This window comes from Bombus impatiens, unplaced genomic scaffold, assembly GCF_000188095.3.
Source record: "Bombus impatiens unplaced genomic scaffold, BIMP_2.2 scf_3721, whole genome shotgun sequence".
NCBI lineage: Eukaryota > Metazoa > Arthropoda > Insecta > Hymenoptera > Apidae > Bombus > Bombus impatiens.
This window is the reverse complement of record NT_180140.1, coordinates 55,699-80,536: the sequence shown is the minus strand read 5'-3', so window position 1 is coordinate 80,536 and position 24,838 is coordinate 55,699. Positions and strand designations below refer to the sequence as shown.

The 24,838-nt window shown below is 41.6% G+C and overlaps 2 protein-coding genes across 4 annotated transcripts in view; both read left to right on the top strand.

Annotated features, from left to right (window-relative positions):
* LOC100742282 (sodium/calcium exchanger 3) overlaps nucleotides 1–13,941 on the top strand; it is a 124,001-nt gene extending 110,060 nt beyond the window's left edge. Inside the window, exons 8-9 of the mRNA XM_003494734.4 lie at nucleotides 1,981–2,289; nucleotides 3,059–13,941. Coding sequence (XP_003494782.1) covers nucleotides 1,981–2,185 — 205 coding nt within the window. The 3' untranslated portion in view covers nucleotides 2,186–2,289; nucleotides 3,059–13,941. The remainder of the gene's footprint in view (nucleotides 1–1,980; nucleotides 2,290–3,058) is intronic.
* A 1,208-nt stretch (nucleotides 13,942–15,149) lies between these two features.
* Nucleotides 15,150–24,634, top strand: LOC100743482 (maltase A3). Of its 3 annotated transcripts, none has more exons than XM_012393587.3 (10): nucleotides 15,150–15,244; nucleotides 20,531–20,844; nucleotides 21,782–21,961; nucleotides 22,036–22,193; nucleotides 22,259–22,393; nucleotides 22,480–22,685; nucleotides 22,767–22,962; nucleotides 23,043–23,497; nucleotides 23,716–23,856; nucleotides 23,937–24,634. In XM_012393587.3, exons 2-10 carry the CDS (start codon nucleotides 20,679–20,681, stop codon nucleotides 24,142–24,144), a joined length of 1,845 nt encoding a protein of 614 aa, XP_012249010.1. In that variant the 5' UTR covers nucleotides 15,150–15,244; nucleotides 20,531–20,678; the 3' UTR covers nucleotides 24,145–24,634. The 3 variants fall into 3 exon arrangements, with proteins under 3 accessions (XP_012249010.1, XP_012249009.1, XP_024227931.1); XM_012393586.3 differs by lacking the exon at nucleotides 15,150–15,244 and adding an exon at nucleotides 19,170–19,457; XM_024372163.2 differs by lacking the exon at nucleotides 15,150–15,244 and adding an exon at nucleotides 19,170–19,570.
* The last annotated feature ends 204 nt before the right edge of the window (nucleotides 24,635–24,838 follow it).

The following is a 24,838-nucleotide window of genomic DNA, read 5'->3' as shown; positions in this document are numbered from 1 at the left end:
AGGTTTACGGTTTGAGGGCTCGGTAAGAACGTTCACAGTCTTAGAGGTTAATTTATCTGACGATCTAAAATGGAATCTAAATTGCTCTTAACGCGACAGTGACCGTGTAGATGATCGAAGCGGTACGATTTCGTATCAATTTTTTCCTATGGGCCATGATTCTCTCGAATTACAAAATACGGTATCCCGTCTAAGAAACGAAACACTCACAGACTGTTCGATAGGGAAAATGTACAACCCCGTTCAAAAGTCTCAAGGCAGTAGCTCTATCTGTTTCAAAAGTGGAAAAAGATAAATAGTCGTCGATTAAATATAGGAATAAGAATTTAGCTTGATATTCTTCGTCCAAAAATAGTATGCCAATGTAGTATTTGCAAAATGCATGTGCAATGTTCGTTACCTACATCAAATATTGAAGTCTTATTAAAAATACAAGATATTCTAGGTCGCGCGCGAGCGGTGGTTTACAGAATGCAAGCGGCGCGGCTCGATCTTACCACAAACCGTAACTCATGGTCGTAATCATGCATTCCCTCGAGTAAGACGCTGCGTTTCTCTAGCTGCGCCCAATTTTCTCGCCTGCCAGAGCTAGGCTGCCGATGGCGGAACCTGCCTCGCATGAATTTCCAAGGCGAGGTAAAACGTATCACGAATCTTATTCGAGCGCATCTCTCCGCGAAACTCGAATCCGCCCAGGCCAACGTTTCGCAGGGAATATTTCACGGGCGTGGAATCGAATCGCGTCGTGAAAACAAACATGTACCTAGATGTAGCAACGGTCAGTTATCCGGATGAACGGTGAAACGATCGATCTAAGAATAAATTGACTCTTTTTTTCAATCGAATTTGTCCAACATCGATCCGTTGTTAAGCCATAAATCATTCGAATGGCAACAGATGCGACGCGAACAAGCGGCACCAAACGATTGTAGTTGCACGGTGTGTGCACAGATGGCGTTATAATGTTCTCGATCGTTTTTGCGTTTCGAGTATCGATCGATTCGACTTTGCATCCATTATCTGATAACATGACTCCGGGTACCGCGCGTTTGACATAAAGAGACTGTGATTTATTTCTCTTTATCAATGTGTCACTCTTTGAAGCGATTTTCCACAGCGAAATACAGCGAGATTTCCGGTTTATTCGACGTCACCCACGTCGGGAATTCACTTCGCGTTTGTTATGAGACGCGTCTATTGTTCCCGTTTATATTTTCAAACTCCATTTATTCGCTAGAGAACAAACAGCTCGTATAACGGCACAGTTCGTACAGTAGAAGTTTCCTAATTTCTCCGATTATCGATTATTTTCTATTCGCGTGACAGAAGATCAAATAAATTCGATCGACGCGACGACAGTTGTGTCTGTTGAAAATTGTGGATCTTTGAAGCCGAAATAATGTTATAGGAACACTAAATTTATACTGAGGATTAATATTAAAATAATGATATATTTATTTCACGAACGATTCCTTATATATTCATCGATACGCGTCTCAGCACTTTCTTCTACACCCGACTGTTAACCAACTCTTAACCGACTGAACAGTTTACATTCCTTTGTTTTCGAGACACACACTGATATTCACATACAAGTATCTCTACTACGCATTTAATCCAGTCCAGCACAGAAAATTACACGTATCTCAACAGTGTCAAATATAAAATACATTTGCAATATATCGGAACGAAATTTTATTTAGTGTCTGATTAACCGGAATCTCGCCCATTTGTTTAAACATGAACTCCTATCGTAGAATATCGTTACGAATGCTCGTGAAATATTGCGAAAGTTCGCCACGAAGAAGATCCACGAACTCTTGCTGTACGAACTTTGCTCGAACGAACCGTTTGCCTCTTCGTGAATTCGCACGAATAACGTTCTGTTATAATCCCAATAGAAATAAATTACAGATAGGTTTATACATAAAGTATTAGCGAAAGATATTAATAAAGGAAGAATAATTATTTTTGCAACAGTTTAGCCTTCTGCGTGACGTTGTTCTGCACGGAAGCTTGCCTGGTAATCCTGATTCTGCTACTGAGGCGGACGAAGAACATCGGCGGCGAACTCGGCGGACCTTTCGTACCGAAGCTCGTTACGTCGCTGGTCCTTTTTTTCCTCTGGGTGTTCTACCTCATTATGTCGATCCTCGAGGCCTACGGCTACATCGAGGGCTTCTAAAAGGAGCCCGTTCAACGCTCGCAAACATCGGCCTACAACCGCTCCGCGTGTATCTTAAACTCGTCGCGTCCGCCAAGACGTGTGCTCAACGAAACGTTCTCTCGGCAAGTATAACGTGCACAGATTCCCTTCGAACATTAACGAAGCCAAACGTCCCTTGTTATTACAATGCTACAAATAAGTTACAATGGGGTCCTTTCTGTACTTTTTCTTTTTTTTCTTTTTTTTTGTATACGGGAGACAAGAAGACAAGGGGACACGAAGGTGCGTTTAGATGTTAGACGAAGTTGCAAAAATGACTGGAATTTCATGTCGCGAGACGACGCGATCGGTAGATTTCTGGCCAGTCAGACGCTACAGTCGAAAGTACATGTAAAATTGCAGCTTAACCCGTCACAATGAATCGGAACGCATTCCTTGAACTCTGTCCAACTCTCAGTGCAGCGCGGTAGAACTCTATCAGAGTAGAACGAAATCGTAGCTAATGCCCGATTAGCCGAACTCCTATCGATCGAATCTTCCTATCGGAACGCGAAGTCCTACGATATGAGCGAAAAATAGTGATATAGTAGAAGAAATTGGCAAACTGCTAGCACTGCCACTGCGAATCAGTTCAGGTAGATTTCTAGTTCTGCCGTAGCTCGGAAATTCTATCATTCTTACTATACTTGGCACGGTCTCAGTCTAAGAGCTTAAATATAGCGTCAGAGCCGCGTCGGTCTACTAAACAGCGAGGAATGGAATTCGGCTTCGTGCACGCGAGATCAGAAGCAAACGAATTTTACGTTGCAGAAAGGAAAGAGAATGCGAGGAGTTGACGGATGCCCAAGAGAGGAATTCTTTATCTAACTGACTTATCGTTGCTACTTTCAGGACAAAAGGGAAGTGGAATCGAAAGGGTGCGATTTCGCTGGCGAACGAACTGTCTGAACTGTGCGCCGGAAAATCACTGGTAGCTTTCACCCTCCCACACACGGGATGAACAACAACGAACGTGATCGCGTGGCGTTATCGAATGCGTGCATGTGCGTAGGTACCTGAGAGAATGAGCGTGAGAAAGGGAGAGCGCGAGTATGTGTGAGAAGGAGCGAATAATTGGGAACGAAACGAAAGCAGTTAATCACAGGAAAGGGAAGAAGTAGAAGAGAAAAGTGAGTAGAAGAGGAGAAGGGAGGATGTACGAGATGGACAAAGGAGAAGCTTACGTGTGCGAGGAAGTAAAGTGAGTTTGCCTTAAACATAATTTAACGTAATAAGACGTACGAAAGGAACGCGTTCTAGTCTCCGGCCGTGGCTCGTACGTTCACGGCTCTTATCAAATAGAATGCAAGATAACAAAAATCAGAGAAGGATATATTATATACATATATTATATACACAGACACACGTACGTATAAATAGCGTATTTATTTAGTCCTTGATGGAACACAGGTTTCTATGGTATTTTAGTAGCGGATTGTATTGCCATTCCTCTTTCGCCAGAGAACGATGTCGCTAATTTTATATAAACGTATATTATCATACGACGCTCCTTTCGGAACGCTCATCGATCTTTCGCGATCCCGCGGTCGCGATAAGTTTTCCGGGCGGCCGTAGAGTTCCGTTATATCGAAGGAAGTCGTAGATCGGAATCGATTTGCATGAGAAAAGTCCGAATCGCGACCTCACACAGGAATACTACACGTAGATAAATAAGTTGAAGATATATAGCCGCGGCGAGAGCAAGGCAATGTACAGTGGAAGCGCAAATTATTCACCGACTCCCTCGCGAAGGGGTAAGATTCTTCGAATAGGAAGACAAACGTTCGACATTAGAATCCCTCGGACGCTGGCAAGATTCCTTTTAAACCAACATCCTGTTTAATCGCGTTATATCGATCGTACTTATCGATTTAGCCAATACGCTGATGGAGTATTTCGTCTCGACCGTGGTTTTGCCTATTCGCAATAAATGACTCTCGAACGGAAAATAAAAGGAGAGATAGAAAGTAATAGAAGCGCGATCTCGATAATAAGCCAGCTCGCCGCAACGATTGCTTAGATCGTTACCACGATGAAACATGTTTGCTATTTATTAAGAATTAAATTAGGTAGTGCGACAAACATAATGAAAGACGCGCGCACGGTGTACGGCGGCCTTCGTTCGAATGTCGAAATTTTCATTGGTGTTCACTGCCTTTGATCGACGGTCGCTTCAACACCTGACGCGTCGAGTAACCTTAAAACAATTGAACGGACATTAGTAGAACGACGTAGATCACGTACGATGTAAAAGGAAAAGAAAAAAGAAAAAAAAAATAGAAGCATACGAAGAAGAAAAGCGAGCACGCGTTAAAAACAGCCGCATCGACACGAGCAATAGTGAGTTTCTGAGACCGTGTGCTCGAGGTTCGACATTGATATCGGATATCCGTCGGATACTCGAAAAATCACAGTGACTTATTAAACGTTCTCAGTGAGAACAACTGTTCGATTAATTTTAGCGAAACACTGATCGGCCGACACGTGGCTGAATCTATTGTAGTTGAACGTGTCCTTAACGGCCACTCGTCTAAAAACCTATAGTTACGTAGAGATTTAACTAACACTGCAAAGGTTGTAACTGACTAAAGTATTTACTGTATTATTTTCACCGTACACCGAGGCAATCGAGGAGAACACGTCCGCGATACGAATCAGTCTCGCGATACGGATTCTCATCGACGTGTCCTTGACTCTCGCCTTTCCGTCGTGGATTAAATATAGCAGATAATTCTGCCGTCTGTTAATCTCCGAGGAACGACAAAAATTATCAAGGTCGTTAAAATTTGCAGACATAGCTGATGAATGATTCACGCTCAGATCGTCGAACGAGCCTTATCACCCTAGAAAACGCGCGTAATTAACAGGAAAATGATAAAAGAGGCCAGTCGTAAAGAAATAATTGTGATCATGTTCGTTATTTACGAGCGAATTGCGAAAGAGCCTTTAAACGATTTCCAAAACGATGTACAAGGGATAGGCGTGCTTCCCTTTTCGTCCGAGGACACGATGAAATGGCCAATAGGGGCAGTGTACCTGCGAAGAATCTCTCGGTAGACGCAGAACGTAGGAGAACCGGATTTTCACGGGGAGCGAATCAATTCGTGCGAATTGCAAGTCGTTTGCAGGCAGAAAAACGCAAGAGAAAACGCGGCTGCGGCTTGAACGCGCGCGCCAGAGTAAAAAGACGCGGAAGAGTCGTGGAAAGATTCACCGGATGGTCAAGCGGAACTCCGACGACCCGGAATTCCGGCGAGAACACTCCGTCAATCCGCACCGTGCTACCGCGTTTCCTTTTGCGTCGAGTCGAAGATGGAAGCAAACCGAATCTACCGCAGAAACAGAGTCTGGGACTTGGAGGTCGTTAATTCTAAAAATCATGTTATATAATCTTGTACGGTACGCTTGATAGAACGTTCGATTTTGAAATCTTCATCGCGTTTCTTCGATGCTTCTCCTGCGAAGAAAGAATTTCACCGTGAGATCACTCGAAGGTCGTTTGAAGATAGCTTCTGAGTCACTTGGTGGTCGTCGGAAGGCTGCTTCAAATAACTCGACGTCGAAAGGAAATTCAAAGGAAAACACACGCACACTGTTACCGCTGGAACAGCATTTACTCTAGCAGTACAGTTTATACGAAGTGTCGCAGACACATGGTTGGTGCTCGACGAACGAATACCAAACGCACATAAGAAAATCCAAGCTATCATTCTTCTTCGATGTTTCCATTATCCTGGTAGCGAAGGCTACGATGAATTAGTTTCTTTGACGAGGCTCGAGATGTTATCCGAGCCAATTACACTTCCCAACTTATCGCGCGAAGGAGCAAGAAGTAGCTCTTGCGAAGAAATAGCCTTCTCTCGCAAGCTTTCGTTGTGAAACGAGTCTACCAACGTGTATTTGATCTTTAATCGGAGTGCTTGTTTTCAAATTAAGAGGATCTTTTGTACGTTTCGGCTCTAGGTCTAGGAAATCTTTCACGGTTCGTTTCTTAAAAAATTCTTCGTAGAAAATTACCCGGAAATCTGAACTTCGTACGTAGCTACTCGGTGGCAGTTGGGAAACGATCGACGAACGATCTTGACATAGTACGACATTCCGTGCACAGTTGTCGATCGATCGAATGCCACGCGCGTAGATTTGCTTTTGAGCATCTGTAAATCGATTTCGGTGATCCCTGATGATCCGCGAGAGGGAGAGCAAAAAATAAATCAATCAAAGGAACACGATGTGAAAGTTGGGGTCTCCGTCGAGTTTCTTCCCTTCGATTTGCCTGCAAACGACGCTAGCGGAGTTAAAAAACACGCGATCCCTCGTGAACCTTAGCCAATTACGCGGAGTACTACCTTCCAGTGTACGCCGCATAACCGTTTACACAACCCAGCCGAGGGCCTCGCGTTTTATTTCACTCCATTTCGCTCCGGGGGTGGGTTGGGGTGGGAGGGAAATTGATGTTAGTAGGGTGAAGGAAATTTTTAAAACAGAAGAAGCAAAATCTGCGAAAGCATCGTATAAGCGACCACACACGGTCGCCATGTCAGCCAAAAAGATCACAGATATACATATGTGTGTATAAAGGAGAAAAGAAGTATATAGTGTATGTATACATACGATATAGATATTTTAATAAGAGAACCGTTCAAAGAGATTTAATATATATACATACATATACAGATATACATATATATATATATATATATATATATACACATATACATGTATAAGTATACACATACAGTAGGACGTATGTAGACGACACTCAATAGCAAAGCGTTGAAGTGATAAACCGTAAATGGGATCCGAAGAGTTACCAGGTTCTCGAGGTTCGACTGCTGGACGAACGATCGTCATCGATACAAGAGAAAATTATCGAAGCTTTTCGATCGCAAGGGAAACGTCGCCGTAAACCAACAAGAAAGAAAGAGAGAGAGAGAGAGAGAGAAAAGAAGAAGAAAACTCGTCGATTTCTGTTCTGAACGAGGTGCTTCGTCGCGACCGTGCGTTTCATCGTTTCGAAACGGTATGCGCGTGAAAATACGTTCTGCTACTAAGTACCTGATTCACCTTTCAATTTGCTTTCGAAGAGCAACTCGGCCGTCTAAACGGCTGCCCGTTGCTCGCTAACATAGCCATTTTACTAACGCGTAACGTTCGATGCTTGACTTTTCGCTCGTATGTACCATTACAAACGGAATCGTTCTATCGTAACTCTAAACCTCCTTCGCTCCCTTCGAGGAACGACGTCTCCTGCGCGTCGCGTCGCGCCGTTTTTCTCGCGATCGGACGCGATTCATCACTGGCGATTGAAATTCACACGAGCCGGAAGCTCGCTTGAAATTCACAGGATACAGAATTTCGTGGTACAAGTACGTGGGAAGATCGATAGGGCGTTTTATAGACGTTGCAGCCAGTTGCACCGAGTCGCACACGGAGAAAATGGAAACGATTGATCAGACGCAATCAAAAGTGCTACGCGTACCTCGACGATCGACACGTCCAGCAGCGTTATCGGCGAGAATTTATGGAAACGGACGATCTCTCTTCTTCGTGCATTTATTCCAATTACTCTTCATCCAGTCTCTCGTGCAAGATCCTTTCAATCCTGTTAAGCGGACTTGCAACAAAACGAATTCAATGGCCGCGTGTTTATGCCACCAACGGTCCTTTGAATTCGCTCGTTTTATTCGCCGAGCGTCGTTTTTGAAGCGGCACTATCTTCATCCTCGTTTTACATTTCTTCCCTTCTTTTTCCCCCTCTTTCCCTTCTATGAGGAGCATCGTCGCGAAGCGTCCCCGACCTTGCGAACAAACGAGATTTCGTTGCATCACGCGGTTGACGCGTGATCACTGGACCGACCGATTAGTTTCTACCTTTTTTTCACTCGATGGAATATTTTGAAATTCGTGTCGTTGTCGAACGACAGCTCGCGGATAAGTATTTTTCACTCGTTAGAATTAGGACGAACGCTGATTAAAGGGAAACGTTGCCGAGTGCCGTGCTCCTATCGCCTGGCCAAAATTCCAGCGTTTCTTTCACCGAATTGTATCGCGCTGCAACAAATTGGAAACTCGGCCAACTAATTTCTTAATTGAACTCGCGATAAAATAAACGATCCAGGCCATTCCGCTCGAACGGAAACGAATAGCCCGGCAAACAAAATGCAAGCAGACCGCCGGGCAAAACCTCGTAAACCGAAAGTAATGGAAATTATAATGCTCGCTCACGGCACTCGAGGATTTTCCATTTAATCATGCCTACCGATGTTTGCTGTTTAAGTAGATACTTAGAATCGAACGACAGCGAGCGGAAAATGTGCTTTGCTCTTTGATGGACATTCTCTATTTGTTGGAATTTAAGAACGTCGTTTTCGCATGGCCAGCCCCAGCTCCCGTCGACGTCGCGAATCGATAACGAAAATCCTCTGTGGAATTCCATAGAGTCGAGGGAAACTCGCTAAAATTTGCCGCTGATATTGCAAAGGTTTTCAGATACCTTCGAGCGAGTAACATTGATTGCAAATACGTCGCATGGGATAAGAGACATTGCGGGTCGAGCAAAATTGATAGCTCGAATTCGCGTGATTCGATGCTCGTCGGAACCGACGTCTCCTTTGACGCCGATTTCTTTCCCATTTTCCCTCTTTTACTTTGTACCAGGTACTTTGTACTGGTTATACGAAACCGCGTATCTGCGGAGAAAAAGAATGCGAAACAAAAGCAGCCTCCTCGAGGCGATCGGCCATCGGTGGCTCGACTTAAACGAATTAGAACAACTAGAAACGCATCGAGCGAACAGTGTTCTCGCGTAGGTTGATTAAATCGAATACTTATGTAATAAAAGATACTTTGTTAGGCGCCGAGCCAACGTGTTTATACGTTTTGTATTTTCTATACAAAGGTGTTGAACGATCGCGACGATTAGTTGGATAGAAATTAGCAGGGTTTTAGTTTAGAAATTGGCATTTCTAGATTACGTACGAAGTATCGATCGGTAGGATTTAGTTATTATCGAAAACAAAGGAACCAAAACCGCTAGATGCAGATTCTTGAGATATATATAAGACTTGAAAAGACTCGCGGAACGAATTTTCGTCGTTTTATCCGAATATATCAAATCGAATTCTTCAGACCAATTTCCATTTCTTCACTTATCACTTTCAGTCGTATCGAAAACGGTCCCGATGATTCCGTTTTTCTCGTCGCTATCAATTCTACGTATCTATATATATATATATATACGCGTATATTATCCAGAGTTGCGTATCTTTAAGGACAATTTCGTTGTTTCTTTATGACAATCACGTAGAATCATGTGGCTACGTTAGTAGGCTGATTTAACATCGATAGCTACCACTGATTATCTATTTTCACTTCTAACATCTTCAATTGCTGTGATTTTCAAACGAAAAATTAGCTAAAACATAGCTAGTCGATTTTATAGTTAGCGTAAACGTGGGTAAACTAAGTTCGATTAAAAATAAAAAAAAAAAAAATCGCGCGGACCAGTGGTAGCCAGTTGGTTTCTGGTTATGATTCGGTTGTTGTGCAAATTATCACTGAAACAAGGTATCTGCATCGATCAATTAATCCAAAGAATCAAACTTCACGGTTATACGCACAGTCTGGACCAGCATGTAATTGCAAACTCGAACAGAAGAATCGTCTATTGAACGCGATATTGTCTCTATAGTTTCTTCGGTATATGCTAGTTTCGACTTTCGTCCGTTGATTAGTCAACTGCATACGCGAAACGACCAACGTTCTACAGAGAGAACCTTCCATTCGGACCAAACAATTCGAAACCGAACATTCGGCGAGTCGTCGTCTGTGCGCGAAACGTGCAGCAATTTGACGACAGTGCGAGTAAATCGAACGACTATCGTTTATCGTTGCGACGATTCACGCGCAAATCGGAGACTCGCGAAACGAGCCGGCGAACTGGCGTGAGAAATAAAAACGTAACTTTCGTTCGTCGAATCGCTCGTATTTTCTTTTAATCGAAACGTTTCTCCTTGACGAGATATATCGGTGTATCGGGGCTGGCCATGTCTCTTCTACAAATAAAGCTAAACGTACTAAACTTACTATACCCACTAAACGTATCGAGATTTCTATTCGATTTTACTCCCACGAAAAACTATTAATACTTGTACACTTTTATCTCTCATTCTCTAAAGTACTATACACGCTATAGGTTATAACTAAAACAAAAAAAAAAAGAAATGTATTCCTGTCTATATATCTACGTATATACACGAGATCTCTGCTCTTTGATCTGTCGATCAACGTTTGTCTTTAAATCGACGTCTTTACTCACCGCTTGCACGACTCTCGTAGAGACACCAAAGAAACATAAAACGATGCGTTATTAATCAAACATAAAAGTATATGTAGGACCATTTGGACTCGCGTCGCGCGATAGTATCGTCCTCGATGAACGAATCGAGGATGTCGCGCGTTATCCAACGGCCCGGCGTCCTCGCGCTAAAAGAAAAGGAAAGCAAAGAACAAAAAGAAAAAAAAAAGAATGAGATTCGACGAGCGAAAAAACAACGGCGACCCGATAGAGAGAGGACTCGCTTCTTCGTTCGCGATGCCGATATAAATAAGAAAAGAGTTATAAGAGGGCGGTCGGGCCGTGTTCCTTAGAAACATTTCGAGAACTAAAGTTGTACCGTAAGATATGAAAACTTTGTAAAGTAGATAGCGGAAAAGAGTGGAGGTGGAGAACGAGGGGTGATATTCTCGGAGAGCGGCACTCGCGCTAATGGAGGAAGAAAAGCGTGCGGAACGAAATGGAGAGGTGGATGCACATTGAATCTGAGTTTTCTACCGTATAAGCGTAATACAACACAAAATACTGCTCGCCAGTAGAAATTATAAACCATGTATATATGTATTGTTGCGTTATTGCCTAACAACTTAACGATAGGTGCGTTACTACGATCGGGAGAATTAAACAAATAATAAAAACAAGTAAAACCTTCTTCTTCCTTGGCATCAGGGACATCTGTCCGATGATTAGGACGAGTGTAGAGTATCGATACCTTATAATTAGCCATGTTGTAAATAGAAGATGAAGATTGCTGATTTTATGAGATTTACGAGTGTCATCGATGCGAGATCGAAGGAGATCGTTCGTTCGACAACCGTACGACTATCGTCGCCGGTTGTTTCTTCGACTTTTTAGTTCCTCTCTTCGACCATCGTCGAAATATATTTACGAGCACCGGTTAGTAGAGTATAGAGCACTTGTAAAGCATATGATTTTTAGTTGGAGCGAACGGTTCGTCCGTTTGCTCGCATCGGCGATATTCAAGTTCGTCGTTTCGTTGACCGTTTCCTCGCAGGTCGTTCAGAGGCCTCGAATAATTCTCGCTGTTCGATCGATTGCTAATCGTAAGATCCACGGTGGACGGCACACGTCCCGTTAGCGCGTAAGAATTCCGACTAGAACTTAAGCCCATAGCGAAGATTTAAAAAGAAAAAAAAAAAGTAATAAAATCGAGAAGTTGAATGTAACGTAAAGGAGGAAAAGAAGACAAAAAATATGAAAAAGAAGAAAAAAAGAGTTTACGGTTAAACATAGCGAACACTGCAGAAACGAGGAAACATTTTCCGTGCCCTGAGACATTTCACACGGATTCTCCGCTGTTCTTTCCACTCTATCCATCTTTGTCGCCCTTTTTATCCCATTTTTTTCTTTCTATCCTCTCGTTCCTCTGATCGAAGGCGATCGATCTGCCACGATGTTGCTTCGAATCGTTGTTAAATCTATACGAACGATTGCTACTCCTGTTCCTTCTTGCCCTTTTATTTATTTCCCTTTCGTATCATTTCGCTTCCTTCGTTCCCTTCCCTCTTCCTAATCCCTTGCGCTGTCCTTTATGTTCCTTTGTTCCATCTAATTCCAAGTAACTGTGCGTTCGCCGCGTTTCGATACGTCACGCAAAGAACTTACGTTATCCGCAACCTTTGCGCCATACAACGAAATGCGATTACGTTTACGTTGCGCTCGTAAAAGCGTTCGCACGATTGTATATCGCTTGAATCGAGAAACTGTTTAACCAACCTAGAGGAGGCAGCCACGCCTGGCGGGAAGGTCGAGACTTATCGCGTAATCGTATTGCCGCCGATACCTCCCCAAGGAGGCTCGAGCAATTAACCCATACGTACAACGAGATAACGCGATGTACGGTAATGAACAAAGCGTCGCGCTCGTCGTTACTACGCCCAACTTATTTTGACCCTTTCGGCCAACGAATTCGCAGAACAAGATATAAACGAAGGTCACGGATGAAAAACACGATAAACGTTTTACGGAAGAGCAATCTCGAGATTAAACACGTCGTTAGCCAATTCCACGTCGCAATTGTTTTCGCCATTAAACATCGGGATTTTATTGAAAAACTTTTATCAAATTGGCTTGTTCGATCGACGAGTCTCATATCGACGAAGGTAGATTTGTATTACATTTCGTATAAAGATACTTGTTTTCGGTTACCAAACGACATAAAAGTCAGAGGATGAAAAAAAAAGCAACTTATCGTCTATCTGCCGTGTGGTCTTCGAATCTATTACGAGCGAGTATATTGGAATTTCCAAAGCAACCGACCGGTAGGTAGTAAAGTCATATCAATTTAATTCTTCGTCCCGATACGTTTGCTTTGAGGATCGCGGCCACTCGTAGCCGCCTCTCTAACGTCGAGCTCGTCTACCCAAATGGGACTAACTCGAGATAAAATCATTGGCGAACAAAGACTCGATAAAGATGCAAAACGGTGTATCTGTGCGCCGAAAAAAAATTCTATGTCTGTAAGAGGGAATCGACTTAAGATAGGTCTGAAAGATAACCGGCAGCCTGGAGGTACCCGGTGTCCCATTATGCGAAAGTATCGATCTTGCCGCTTCGTTCTTCTACTACGAGAAGCGATAAAGCTTTATGTTCCGTCTTCTATGTATAATTCCTATTGTACAGGAGAGCAAGAAAGGGCCGGACCCCGGTTCCTTCACAAATCGTTGTAAGACGTTAAGCCGTTTTATGCTTACGCTCATTATTATTGGCATTATTATATACTGTGGATTCGTCGTTCGTCGCTTGCGGCCATTCAAGTGCTCTACGCGCTTCGATCGAACGAACGTGGTGAACTGTTCGAGGATTCGTTTGTCTGCCCTCCCCCTCCTTGAACGACGCGCAAACGACGAAGGGACGAACAACGTGTTAATTGTTGATGTACGATCTCGTTGAGAACCCCTGAGGAAAAAAAACAGATAAGAAAAAGAAAACTAAAAAGAATCGAGCCAAAGAAGCTCGTTGCGAGAACGAGCAGTTAGAATATGAGCGAGAGGAAGAGTGTGAGAGAGGGAGAGAAAGGAAGAGAGAGAGAGAGAGAGAGAAAGCGACGGAAGCCGCTTGCCTTCGACGCAACGAAGAAATATTCCTCTGGAAAAATCGAGCAGACTGAAGGGAAGGTTAATCGTTAGGCGAAGAATCCTAAGAAACTCGCGTGAAGTCACACAAACTGAAGATACAAAGCCAAAGAGATATTTTAGAAAGAACTCGTTCTACGTGTACGCGATGAAAGACTCTTTCTTCCTCGTAGTCGATGGTCGATCTCGTTGCTCGACCGCAAGCGGATCACGCGTGCCGAAACAGCATTACGCGATCGACTAAGAAATCAATTAATTGTAACTGAGTCGAAAGTGCAAAATATACAGACATTAAATGTTATTTACATCGGCGCAGCAATTGATTGCGAAACGTTCAGGCTCGGACCATGTCCCCTTGCAAACGCTCCTGCCCACTAAAGCTTTAATTACCTCACGAGATCCTGATAGTCCAGTTGGTCGTTCAACTTTCACGAATAATCCCAGAGCCTCGATAAACCGTGAGAAACTTTCGCAACGAATCGACCGAGCGCGCCAACCCCTGCGCTAACCCACCGACCGACCGATGGATTCGTTGAATCATTAACCGACACCTTGAACTTTAATGAACGTTTACGGACACCGCTAAGTGACCCGTTCCAGGAACGACGTGGCCTAATACTGTTTAATAATTTTCATGCCGGAGTCTGATCGCCGTGAAACTTTAATGGATCGTAATGGTTCGTAAACTTAAGACCTTTCGTCGCCGTTTATCACTCCGTCTTACGACCACCTTACCCTCCCACGTCGTTTACATCGCCATCCGTTTTACTCGTTCGCCATTCGCGAAATTCGGCCAAGTCGACGAAAAGGCGTTATTACTGTCTTAAAACGAACGCCGTTCCGTCAAGAATGTTCCATCGTTTCGGAACAAATGGAGAAGAGAAAATTTTCTGCTCCGTCGTTGAAACGACTTCCGGCTGTCGTGGCGGAGAAAAATGTGAGAAGAAAAGGAAAAAGAGAAAGAGAAGAAACGGGAAAGAGTGGAGGAAAGAGAACGATCGTCCGTGAAAAGGATTAATCGATAATCGCGGCGTGTACATCGCGGCTTACAAATTAACCGGCTGTTGTGCAAACGCGAAAGTACTAATTGTTTTGCAGAAATGCTTGATTGGCTTGGAAATGGTCCTATTGTGTCTCCGGGAACAATGGGTCTTACTCGCTGCTGAATCCTCGCCGATATAATATGTAGGATGGTTTTAGAGGTGTCGACGCGAGACTGACACGGTTCACCTATTATGGCCGCAAAATGGTCTATGCTATAAATAACAAGGGGACTCGATGGCGTGGCGCGGCGGTAACGAGGCGCGCACCGAGAACTTGCTCGTTTTATCGTTAAGTAGTTTCCTGTGTTGCACGAATACCGCGCCAGATATCGCGATGTTCGATCTCATTTTCGGCCGGAGAATACACCGCTCTCGTTTCTTTCTTTACAAAGAATTCCCTGAAAATTGTGCAACGCGTTTGTGATATGTTTTTCGATGACTTGTTATGAATAAATAAAGAGATAAGCGAACGTGAGGCGTTGAATTATTCGCGGCTAATACGACTAACGCGTGTTCCACAGCATTCCTTGAACATCGGTTCGACGTTATCTTTGCCGTTACATCGGTGAGTTTTACGAGACATGGAATATCCAGACGAATAAATTCCGCCGAGCGAACCAAAAACCAATCTATTTTCTTGCTCTGCTCTGCGTTTCGATGCATTCGATTCCGGTAAAAAGCCGCGACCCGGTTCTTCCCGATCGAAGGCAAACCGTAAACGTTCGTTCGGCCGAAAAGTCGTGCCGAGTTTTCATCGCGAGCAACCATCGCCATAAAAATTAATTTTCATCGCTTAACAAGTTCCGCCGATGTGTACGAATACTTGATCGGTTTTCATTACCCATTCGTCGGAATAATGCGTTCGTTAATAGCGTTCACAAATGATAACGAGGATAATTTAGGTAAAGCGCCTGCCTCCGTGACCATTCGATTTCCCGTAATTCACTTCCGTCCTTCGGAACGGCGCGTTTCATTTTGAAATTCCTTTTTTTTTCGCCACCGTGTAAATACTCGACCGAGTTCGACGAAAGCAACGGCTACGTCTAAACGTAAATAAACCGCGAGCAATTGCCTTTTTTAATTAGAGGCGACTCAGGGCGGAGAGATATCGCCTGATGTCAGCCCGAGAAACCAAGAAAACAGATAACAATGTCTCACGCTTGAAATACTTCGATAGAAGGCGAATTAATCCCTGAAATAAATTTAATAACGCAATTACTAGCGATTAGCTGTGTTCGTCGTGCATTCTCTGTCGCTATGACGAACCACGCGATATTCCGTATCGAAATAATTTAGTTGCTTTGCTCAGGCTGTTCGATCACCGTTACCTGAAAGCCAGAATCCAGGTAATTGGCAAACTTCATTTCTCCGGTAGAACATGCTCGAGACGCGAGACACGCGACGAATGTATTACACGTGCATAAAGGAAACTGATTTCGCGAATTATACGCGTTCGCGAACAACGAAATCTTTCGGCAAACTTTTCCATCTCGCTAAGTCGCGGTTAAATATTTTGTCAACATCGTAAGTCTTTCGGAATCCTTCCTCGATTTTTTAACAAATTAAATTAAACCGAAAAACTATGTCCGTTTTAACGGAGTATATCGGTTTGTACAGTCCGAGGTAAGAGAGACATTCGAAGGAAATACGAGCCTCTGAGAAGCCGAATCGATAACAAATTCCCACTTTTCGCGAGTTTTTTGACTTTTAATTATATAGATGCGTGATTAGTATTATTGAAGAAACGAATTATCTGCTTGGAAAGGTGCATTTCGATTCTCTCAACTATCCTAACGTTCCCACTCGTTTTTCTTTTCTTTGTAGACTTAATCGATTTCGAATTATACAGGGTGGTTGGTAACTGGCGTTGATAATTTCAACCAGATCGACAAATGTATCATATACATACTTACTACATAGTATACAGTTCTCGGTGAGAAAACGCGTTGGTTGTTAATCTCAAGAAACCTCGAAAACAACCGAGAAGCCTGTACGTCGCAGCATCTTGTACCTAGGAACTTCTTAACGAGTAAAAATAAGTTTCGACGAACGTTAATGCAGCTCTCGCGGCGCAGCGTATGAATAATTTATGTCCACCGCGGGGACGAAAGTACTCGGTAGCAGGTGTTGTTGCCGGAACTAGCTGTTCGTCCGACTGTTCTATTCTGCCCTTCCTTCTACCTCCACCACTCCTTTCTGTGCATCTGTCGACGTTGTATAATACGTTAATAAACGCTCGTAACAACAGGTACCAACGCGGTTGCATTCAGCCCAAGTTCGTCCAACTTGCACACTTCGTTACAAATGTCACGCTAACGCGGCCTCCGGAAGCTGCGAAACGCAACCGCGAAAATACACTAGCCACGTAAGAAGTTTCCTTGAGGCCTGTAATACACTCGCGAATCTTTAATTATAATATTTCTCAACTATGCTGTCTCGTTTACCGTTCGAGTTTCTATAGTTGTTCTCGCTGTCGAGGAACAATGTTGTTTCTGTTTGCACTCTCACGCAACTCGTACAACCCATTCAAATTCGATTTTCTCGAGAACGAAGCCTCAAATGGAAAAAATTGTATATTTTCGACTTTTATTTTTCTCTATGTAGAATCCTTCTCGTTTGTACCGATTTGTATATTGATACTAGCACACCCTGTATATCTAGTAATTACAAGTCGATTATTGACGTATTTGTATTGGGTTGGCAACTAATTGATTGCGGATTTTGTCAATCCCACCTAATGACAAAATCCGCAATCACTTAGTTGCCAACCCAATAGACTCAACAACCGGAATGACTTTCTTTGGCTGTCGAAATTCCTCGCGTTTCCCATTCCAAAGTCACAGTAATTCGTTCAGCCCATGCAAACATTCGAACGCCAGACGTTCTTCCTGTTCGCGGGAAATATTGGACAAAGTAAGAAATTTCCACGAGTTAAAAAAGTAGTTGCAAGCAAAAGGGACGAACTTACGAATAAAAATTAATCCGTCCTTCGCTGGTTTCATCGAGCAAGAATTTATTCGTCCGCCCGTGGCCGTAGACGTGAAAAGCAAAGAAAAGAATTCGATCGACTACTGGGTTATCTGGCAGTATGCAAATTGCACACAGTTAGTTTTCTCTCTTTCCGACGTCGGGAAACAAACGCTATACACGAACAGTCGTGAGACGGACAGATCTGAATGGGCACAGAGGATGGTCTTGTCACTGTGTTCTCCGTCGAGAACACAACTTTCCACCGTTTCTCGAATTACACCGCCGCTTGATTACCCAAAAGCTGGTCCGCTGTTGGTCCACGAGCTGCAACGTGCAATCGAATACCATTGGGAATGGAAAACCGAATACAATACACGTAAAATATCGGGAAACTCGTAACTGCGACAGTACGAACGAACTTTAGGATTTATACAAATTTATTATTCTACCTGTGATAACATCAATTGGTCGATTCGTAACAGCTACGCGATGACCAGAGACGGATGAGTTGTACGATGTGATTAACGACTGGTTCCGGGAAAAAAACACGATAAGTACGTTTTTTTTTGGTAATTTTCCGATTTTACTGACGCTTTATTTTACCAACTAACGTGAAGAATTTTGGTTGAAAATGTAAACGACCTATCGAGTTCGATGCGTGCAAGTCTTTCAACCCTTTGCACTCTGAATTTTATTTCAATTTCGTTACCAGCAGCTCTCAACGCTTTTAAGTGTTTTATTTGAAATTTACTTTAACTAAAAAATAGGACAATTTAAATAACCGAAGGAAGAAAGAAATTCACTTAAACACCAGTTTTATTACTATTGTTGTATTTTGTAATTTTTAAGCGCAGGATATATCCTGAAACAGTTTCCAGGATGCGATCCTGGCTTTCTTTCGTACGTTTCACAAAGAAACGTGGAACTGAAGGGTCACGCTCGACATACGACTGCAAAGGGTTAAGGACAACTGATAAATCGACAAAGTCTGCGTAAAAGCGAGGGATAACATCATTACGACGTGCAACGTTAACAGGATTAACAACGTTAAGAAACAAAAGCCTGTGTAGCTGCGTGTAAGAAATAGCGAACATCGCGATCTTCCAATTAGTTCAAATACGATAGAACGATCGCGAGAAGGATCGGATAATCCAACTTGCCGCGTTATCGATTGCTTGTTGCAGCGTGTTCCAATAATTCGCGTTGGCACGATAAATAACCAAATGTTCGCCTACCCTAGTAGCTTAACCAATAGCGTGCTCTCAGCCGAATTATAGAGGGTATTTCGGATGGCATCGATTATCTTCCAATTTACAATAACTGGTGCGTATAAAACGAGACGAATAAATCATGCATAGCTACGTGATACGAAATTGGGGTTCGTAAGAGGCTTAGGCGATGAGTTACGCGACGCAATAAGGCATTCCGAGGTAGGGTTGGTCAGGTGAACGTTCGAGAGATCCATTCGAGCGCAGCCAAACGGGTTAACCGCGAGAATGAATTACCGCGAGGCGAGAATCGCGTCGTTAGAGCAGCTGGCTCTCGTTGAAATACGAGCAGGAAAAGGAGGTGGTATATTTTTCGTATGGCGAAAACGCCATGGCCTCGCCTCTTTATGTTACCACGACCGAATTAAAACAGCGCCGCGTCGTGTATTCGCGTGTCGCAGGCGGAATTTTAATTAAGCGCGAACCGATGAAATTTAGTTACGCCAAACGTACGATTTCGAGCGGACGTGGTGCGCGGTAAAGCAAACAGAGAATAAAGAAAAGTGGAATACGAGGAACGTGAGATATTTCAGGCTGTCGGTGGGCGATCGAGTGATTTGCATTTCTAGCGCACGATGGATCGTTTATTATCGAAAAGCAACGCATCTTCTGAGCTGATACATCTTAATATATCCAGCAATAATATTTAGAAGGTAAGTCGGTTTCCTTTTCGACAAGGTAAGTCGTGTATCGAGATATCTTTTAAACACCGACTGACCTTAAAATCCGAAAATTAACAAATAGATAGACCTATCGTACGCCTTCCGTGTGATCATCGTCCCGTTATTCGATGCTGTATTTATCCGATCGTTTGAACTCTCGTGAGAAGTGCTTAGGACAAGCGCCAGAGTCTGGAATATCGAAAGATATTTTACTTGGCGAAAAACGCAACATCCCGTAGAGTTTCATCGGTCGATCAGGTTCCACACCGCCATTATGTTGGAAACTGATCTTCGCATAGGAAGTTTTCGTGTAAAATACGAAAATTGCGACGTTTAGGAAAATACCTGAGGCAGATAAAATTGTTGCAGAAAATATATTTCGTTGTGTGAATTTGCTAGGGTGAAAACGATGCAGTTTCGGCTCGCTGCAAGTTCCTTTGATTAAAATGTCTGATCAGGAATAATAATCATAAATGCCGTGAAAAACGTTTAAAATCACGAGTACGGGAGAAATAATAAACAAAAGTATGATCAGCTAGTTTCGATACGGTTTCCCCTGTTAAGGCGAAGCTTTTTAAGACGAACGTGTCGCCCTACTTTTACTAAACGATCGCTGCTATCTTAAATAAGTGACGTTCCCACTTTTTCAATTTTAATGCGTAACTCTTACTCTTTGCTTGCGAGATGACCCAATAAAAAAGCAGGGAGAAATACATCGGCTTTGTATTAAATATCATATCTTGTCTAGACACGCCAAATATCCTAATCTTGTTATGGCCGACACAATTTACAATTACACCCCTTTTCTCGATATAATCGGTACTAGATTTTCCTCTTTCTTTGCTCAAACAAAAACTACTATCGCGGTCGGTGATCCGCCACGAACAGCGACAGGAATTAAAGGAACATCTCTATTCTCTATTCTTAACGTAAACAATGACGCGTTTTCAGTATATATGGAGGAAGGAATAAGCGCGATAAGGACACCGGAATCATCGTGATAACGGCAGATAAAGCGATAACCTGGTTTCTGCCAAAAATATATATAACAGGACGAATTCGCGTATCGAGAGTCGGGTTTTGTACATCGATCGACGAAATGCATCAATCCCGTGGAATTCTACTGTTGGTTTTCGGGCTCCTGGCCGTGGGATCGACAAGTTCCCAGTTGGTGGACAAACAATGGTGGGAAACCGCTTTGGTCTATCAAATCTGGCCGAGAGGATTTCAGGATAGCGATGGAGATGGCGAGGGTGACTTGAAGGGTACGTTATGAACCGGAAATTGGAATCTACAGGTGTGTTTGATCGTTGTGGTTTCTACATTCCGGGTATTTATGCGTATGGGAGATGCACGGAACGCGGGAAAGTGTGTATAAAATATTATGGGAAGTAGAATACTCGTTGTAATATTTAGTTTTGTTGGTAAAAATATGAACGTGCATAAATATGTAGTTTCTAGTCGTCGTGGATATCGTAAATAGGAAATAAATCGTAAATTCGATAAACCGAAAAGTGTCGTGTTCGATAGTGAGTGCATGTAACGAAAAAAAAAAAGATAATTATTTTCTTAGTATCGTTATCGAAGTTCGTAGTGAAAATAACTGTTATCCATAGTGAGATATTGCGTTTGAAAATTTTGCGTTTTAAATTATAAACGGGGCAGCTTCTATACGAATGTTCGTATCGTTTGACTTGAGATATACAAAACGAGTCGCGCATGTAAAAATGAAAATTTAGATAAATGTAACATAAGGCCTGTACAATGGTCGTGAAATTTCATAGCCTCGTAAATCTATTTTTAAAGCTATTGGCAGCGTATCGTAAATGCTAAACGAGTGAAGAATTAGCTTCGCGTTCGGAGTTGTGTTACGGCTGAGCTCGTTTATCGCTTGTTGGTCAAGGTACCAACCGAAGTTACTTCAGACTTCCCGTGTGCCATTGATAACGCAGAATCAATTTATCGCTCGATGGGAATAGTTTTTCAATTGATTGGTCTCACTGAATTTATGGTAAACACGATGAGGTGACTTTGACGACATCTTTCTACGGAATATACGTAAATAAAAAGCACGTGGTGAAAATATTTGTCTAAATTTTGAACACGATATGTTAGTAATATCTAACCTCAATATCATATCTCTAACTTTTAATTCACATTTTTAATTCATAGTTAATGAAATAAATATCGAATGTTACATAGGTATAACCAACCGGCTGGATTATTTACAAGAGCTTGGAATCGATACAATTTGGCTGAATCCTATCTACCCATCACCACTGAAAGATTCTGGATACGATATTTCTGATTTTACCGAGATAAATCCATTGTTTGGTAATCTCCAGCTCTTCGACGAGTTCGTAGAACAAGCACATAAACGTGGTATGCGTCAGTAGTTAGTGACATTTTTTTCATTGAATATGTATCAATTTTTTAAGTGACATAAATTATTGCAGACCTGAAGGTCATTTTAGACATAGTACCAAATCATTCAAGCGACCAACATAAATGGTTTCTGCTGTCAAGTCAAAATAATAAGCAATACAATGATTACTACATTTGGGCAAACGGTTCCAAAGATCAAAATGGCAACAAGATACCACCTAATAACTGGGTAAATAATTATTGATCCTTGAAACAATTTTGACAAATGCCTGCTAATGCTCTCATTTAATTTAGATAAGCACCTACAGTGACAAAGAGGGATCAGCATGGACATGGCACGATACAAGGCAGCAATGGTATTACCATAAATTTCACAAATCTCAACCTGACCTCAATTTGAGAAATAAAGATGTGATACAAGAATTATTGGTAAAGTATTAATATTATGATAATATTGTATTTTGTAATTCAATAAGAAGTTAATGTATGCTTAAAACCTTATTTACATATTTCAGGATGTGTTCAACTTTTGGCTGAAGAGAAAAGTTGATGGTTTTCGAATTGGCGCAGTATCGTATCTTTATGAAGATAAGGATTTAAAAAACGAGCCTGTTGCAGGGAATGGAACCTACACATCTGGTCTGCCAGAGAGCACAGATCTTGTATACAAGTTTCGTTCATATATTGATAATTGGGTAAAAAAGAACAAAGCTCCTTCAAAGTATGTATAGAGATATCACAAATTTGACTTTAACTTATTCCGTAGTATTTATATTAAAATATTGCAATTGTTAATTCACAGATTATTAATTGCAGAGTCTTATGACTCTGATGAAGTGTTGATATCGCTTTATGGTAATGCTACGCACAATGGAATAACACCCTTTAATTTCCGGTTTATTACTTCTGTTCAGAATACAAGCACTGCTGAACATATTAAAAATGTTCTGGAAGACTGGTTTAAAAAACTTCCAAACAAAGCAAACACAAATTGGGTGGTAAGGCACATATTTTGCTACGATCATCTCCCATTGTTTGCCTAAGATTTAAGTAGATACGTCTGTTCTTCCAATTCTAGCTTTCCAATCATGATACTTCAAGAGCAGCCTCAAGAATTGGATTGAATCGCGTCGATGGACTTCATATGCTTAGTCTACTGTTACCTGGTCAAGCATATACTTACTATGGAGAAGAGATTGGAATGTTAGACAGGAAGATGTCATGGAATGAAACAATCGACCCTATGGGTTGTTCGAGATCGAAGGAAATATTTGGAAATTATTCCAGAGATCCTGCAAGAACACCAATGCAATGGAACTCTAGTACATCAGCAGGATTTTCATCTAATAAAATTACATATCTTCCTGTTCATCCAGATTATATAGAAAGAAACGTCAAAGCACAACTAAAAAGTTCACAGAGCAATTTGAAGACATATAAATCACTTGCTACTCTTAGAAAAGATAAAGTATTCACTCATGGAGATTATGAATTCGCAACCTTAAACAATGACCGCGTATTTATCTTTAAAAGGTTTGTAACACAATGACGTACATATATGTAATATTCAAAATTATAAAAATTATAGAATATCAAAAATAAGTAAATATATATATATATATATACATATATATATATATATATATATGTATGTATTTATTTATTTATTTATTTATTTACTTTTATATATATGTTATATTTAATACATTACATTACATATTCAATAAGTATCTAATATTATTTTTTATTAGATCTTTAGCAAACAATCCTACATATATCATTGTTATTAACTTGGGTCTACGACAAGAAACAGTTAATCTAATGTCGGTGTATCCGAACTTAAAAGATCCGGTAGAAATTGTTATCGCATCCAGTAATGCAGTTAACATTACGTAAGCGTATGTCTTATATCAAAACGGATTAACTGCCCAATGCGCGAGGATAACTCGGGATATTTAATTCCACTTTTTAGGTCAAATATTTCGACACAAAATGTTATACTCACAGCAAATGCCGCATTTGTCCTGAAAGCTGAGGAACCCGGAGGAACTAGTACAACTCCTTCGACTCCTGAATCTACAACAAAGAAAAATTCTGCCGTTATTTCCTCCTCAGTAACATGGTTAATAACAAGTATAAGCATCGCAGTAGTGTTATTGAATATTTTAACGTTTCAATGATCCCAATTTTGTAGAATAAAAATTTTAGTTATGAACTTATATAAAGCGATTATAATTAGTAATTGTGCGTTCCTATATTAATAAGAGGTTTTGTCTAAAGTAACAGCAAATGTATGTTCAATTCACCCTGCTTTACATGAATTAGTATATAAGTATATCCTATAAATAGGAAGTCTATTTTTGTCAAGAGAGTCATTGTCCTCAGATGTTAACATTATGGTTATGAAGTGCTGCTATAATTTATATTAATGACAACACAAATACTCCCTCTGTTCAAATACATTCATGAAGCAACGAATGTGTTGAATGACTCATAATAAGCTAAGCAATGGTCCCAAGTGAATGTCTCATTTAGAAGCCAGTTGTATCTGTACTAAAATCATGAGTAGAACCTTACTCTTGCTGGTATAATTATAGCAACGGCATGAGTTTAATATCATCATTGTTTACAATACGTAAATGTGTGTGAAGAAACGAGTGTGAAGTAAGGCAAAATACATATAAGAAATATAAGAAATTGTCAAACAATTCGTTGCCTTGTAAACAGAGAAAATATATCGTTTATTAAGTTCGTGGCCACAAACAGTGCGTTTATAATTAGTTGGATATATTTAGATATATATATCTGTGACTCAGTTTATCAATATGTACCGGTTCCCTGTTAATCAGGGCGACAGGACTTCGAACGGACGCA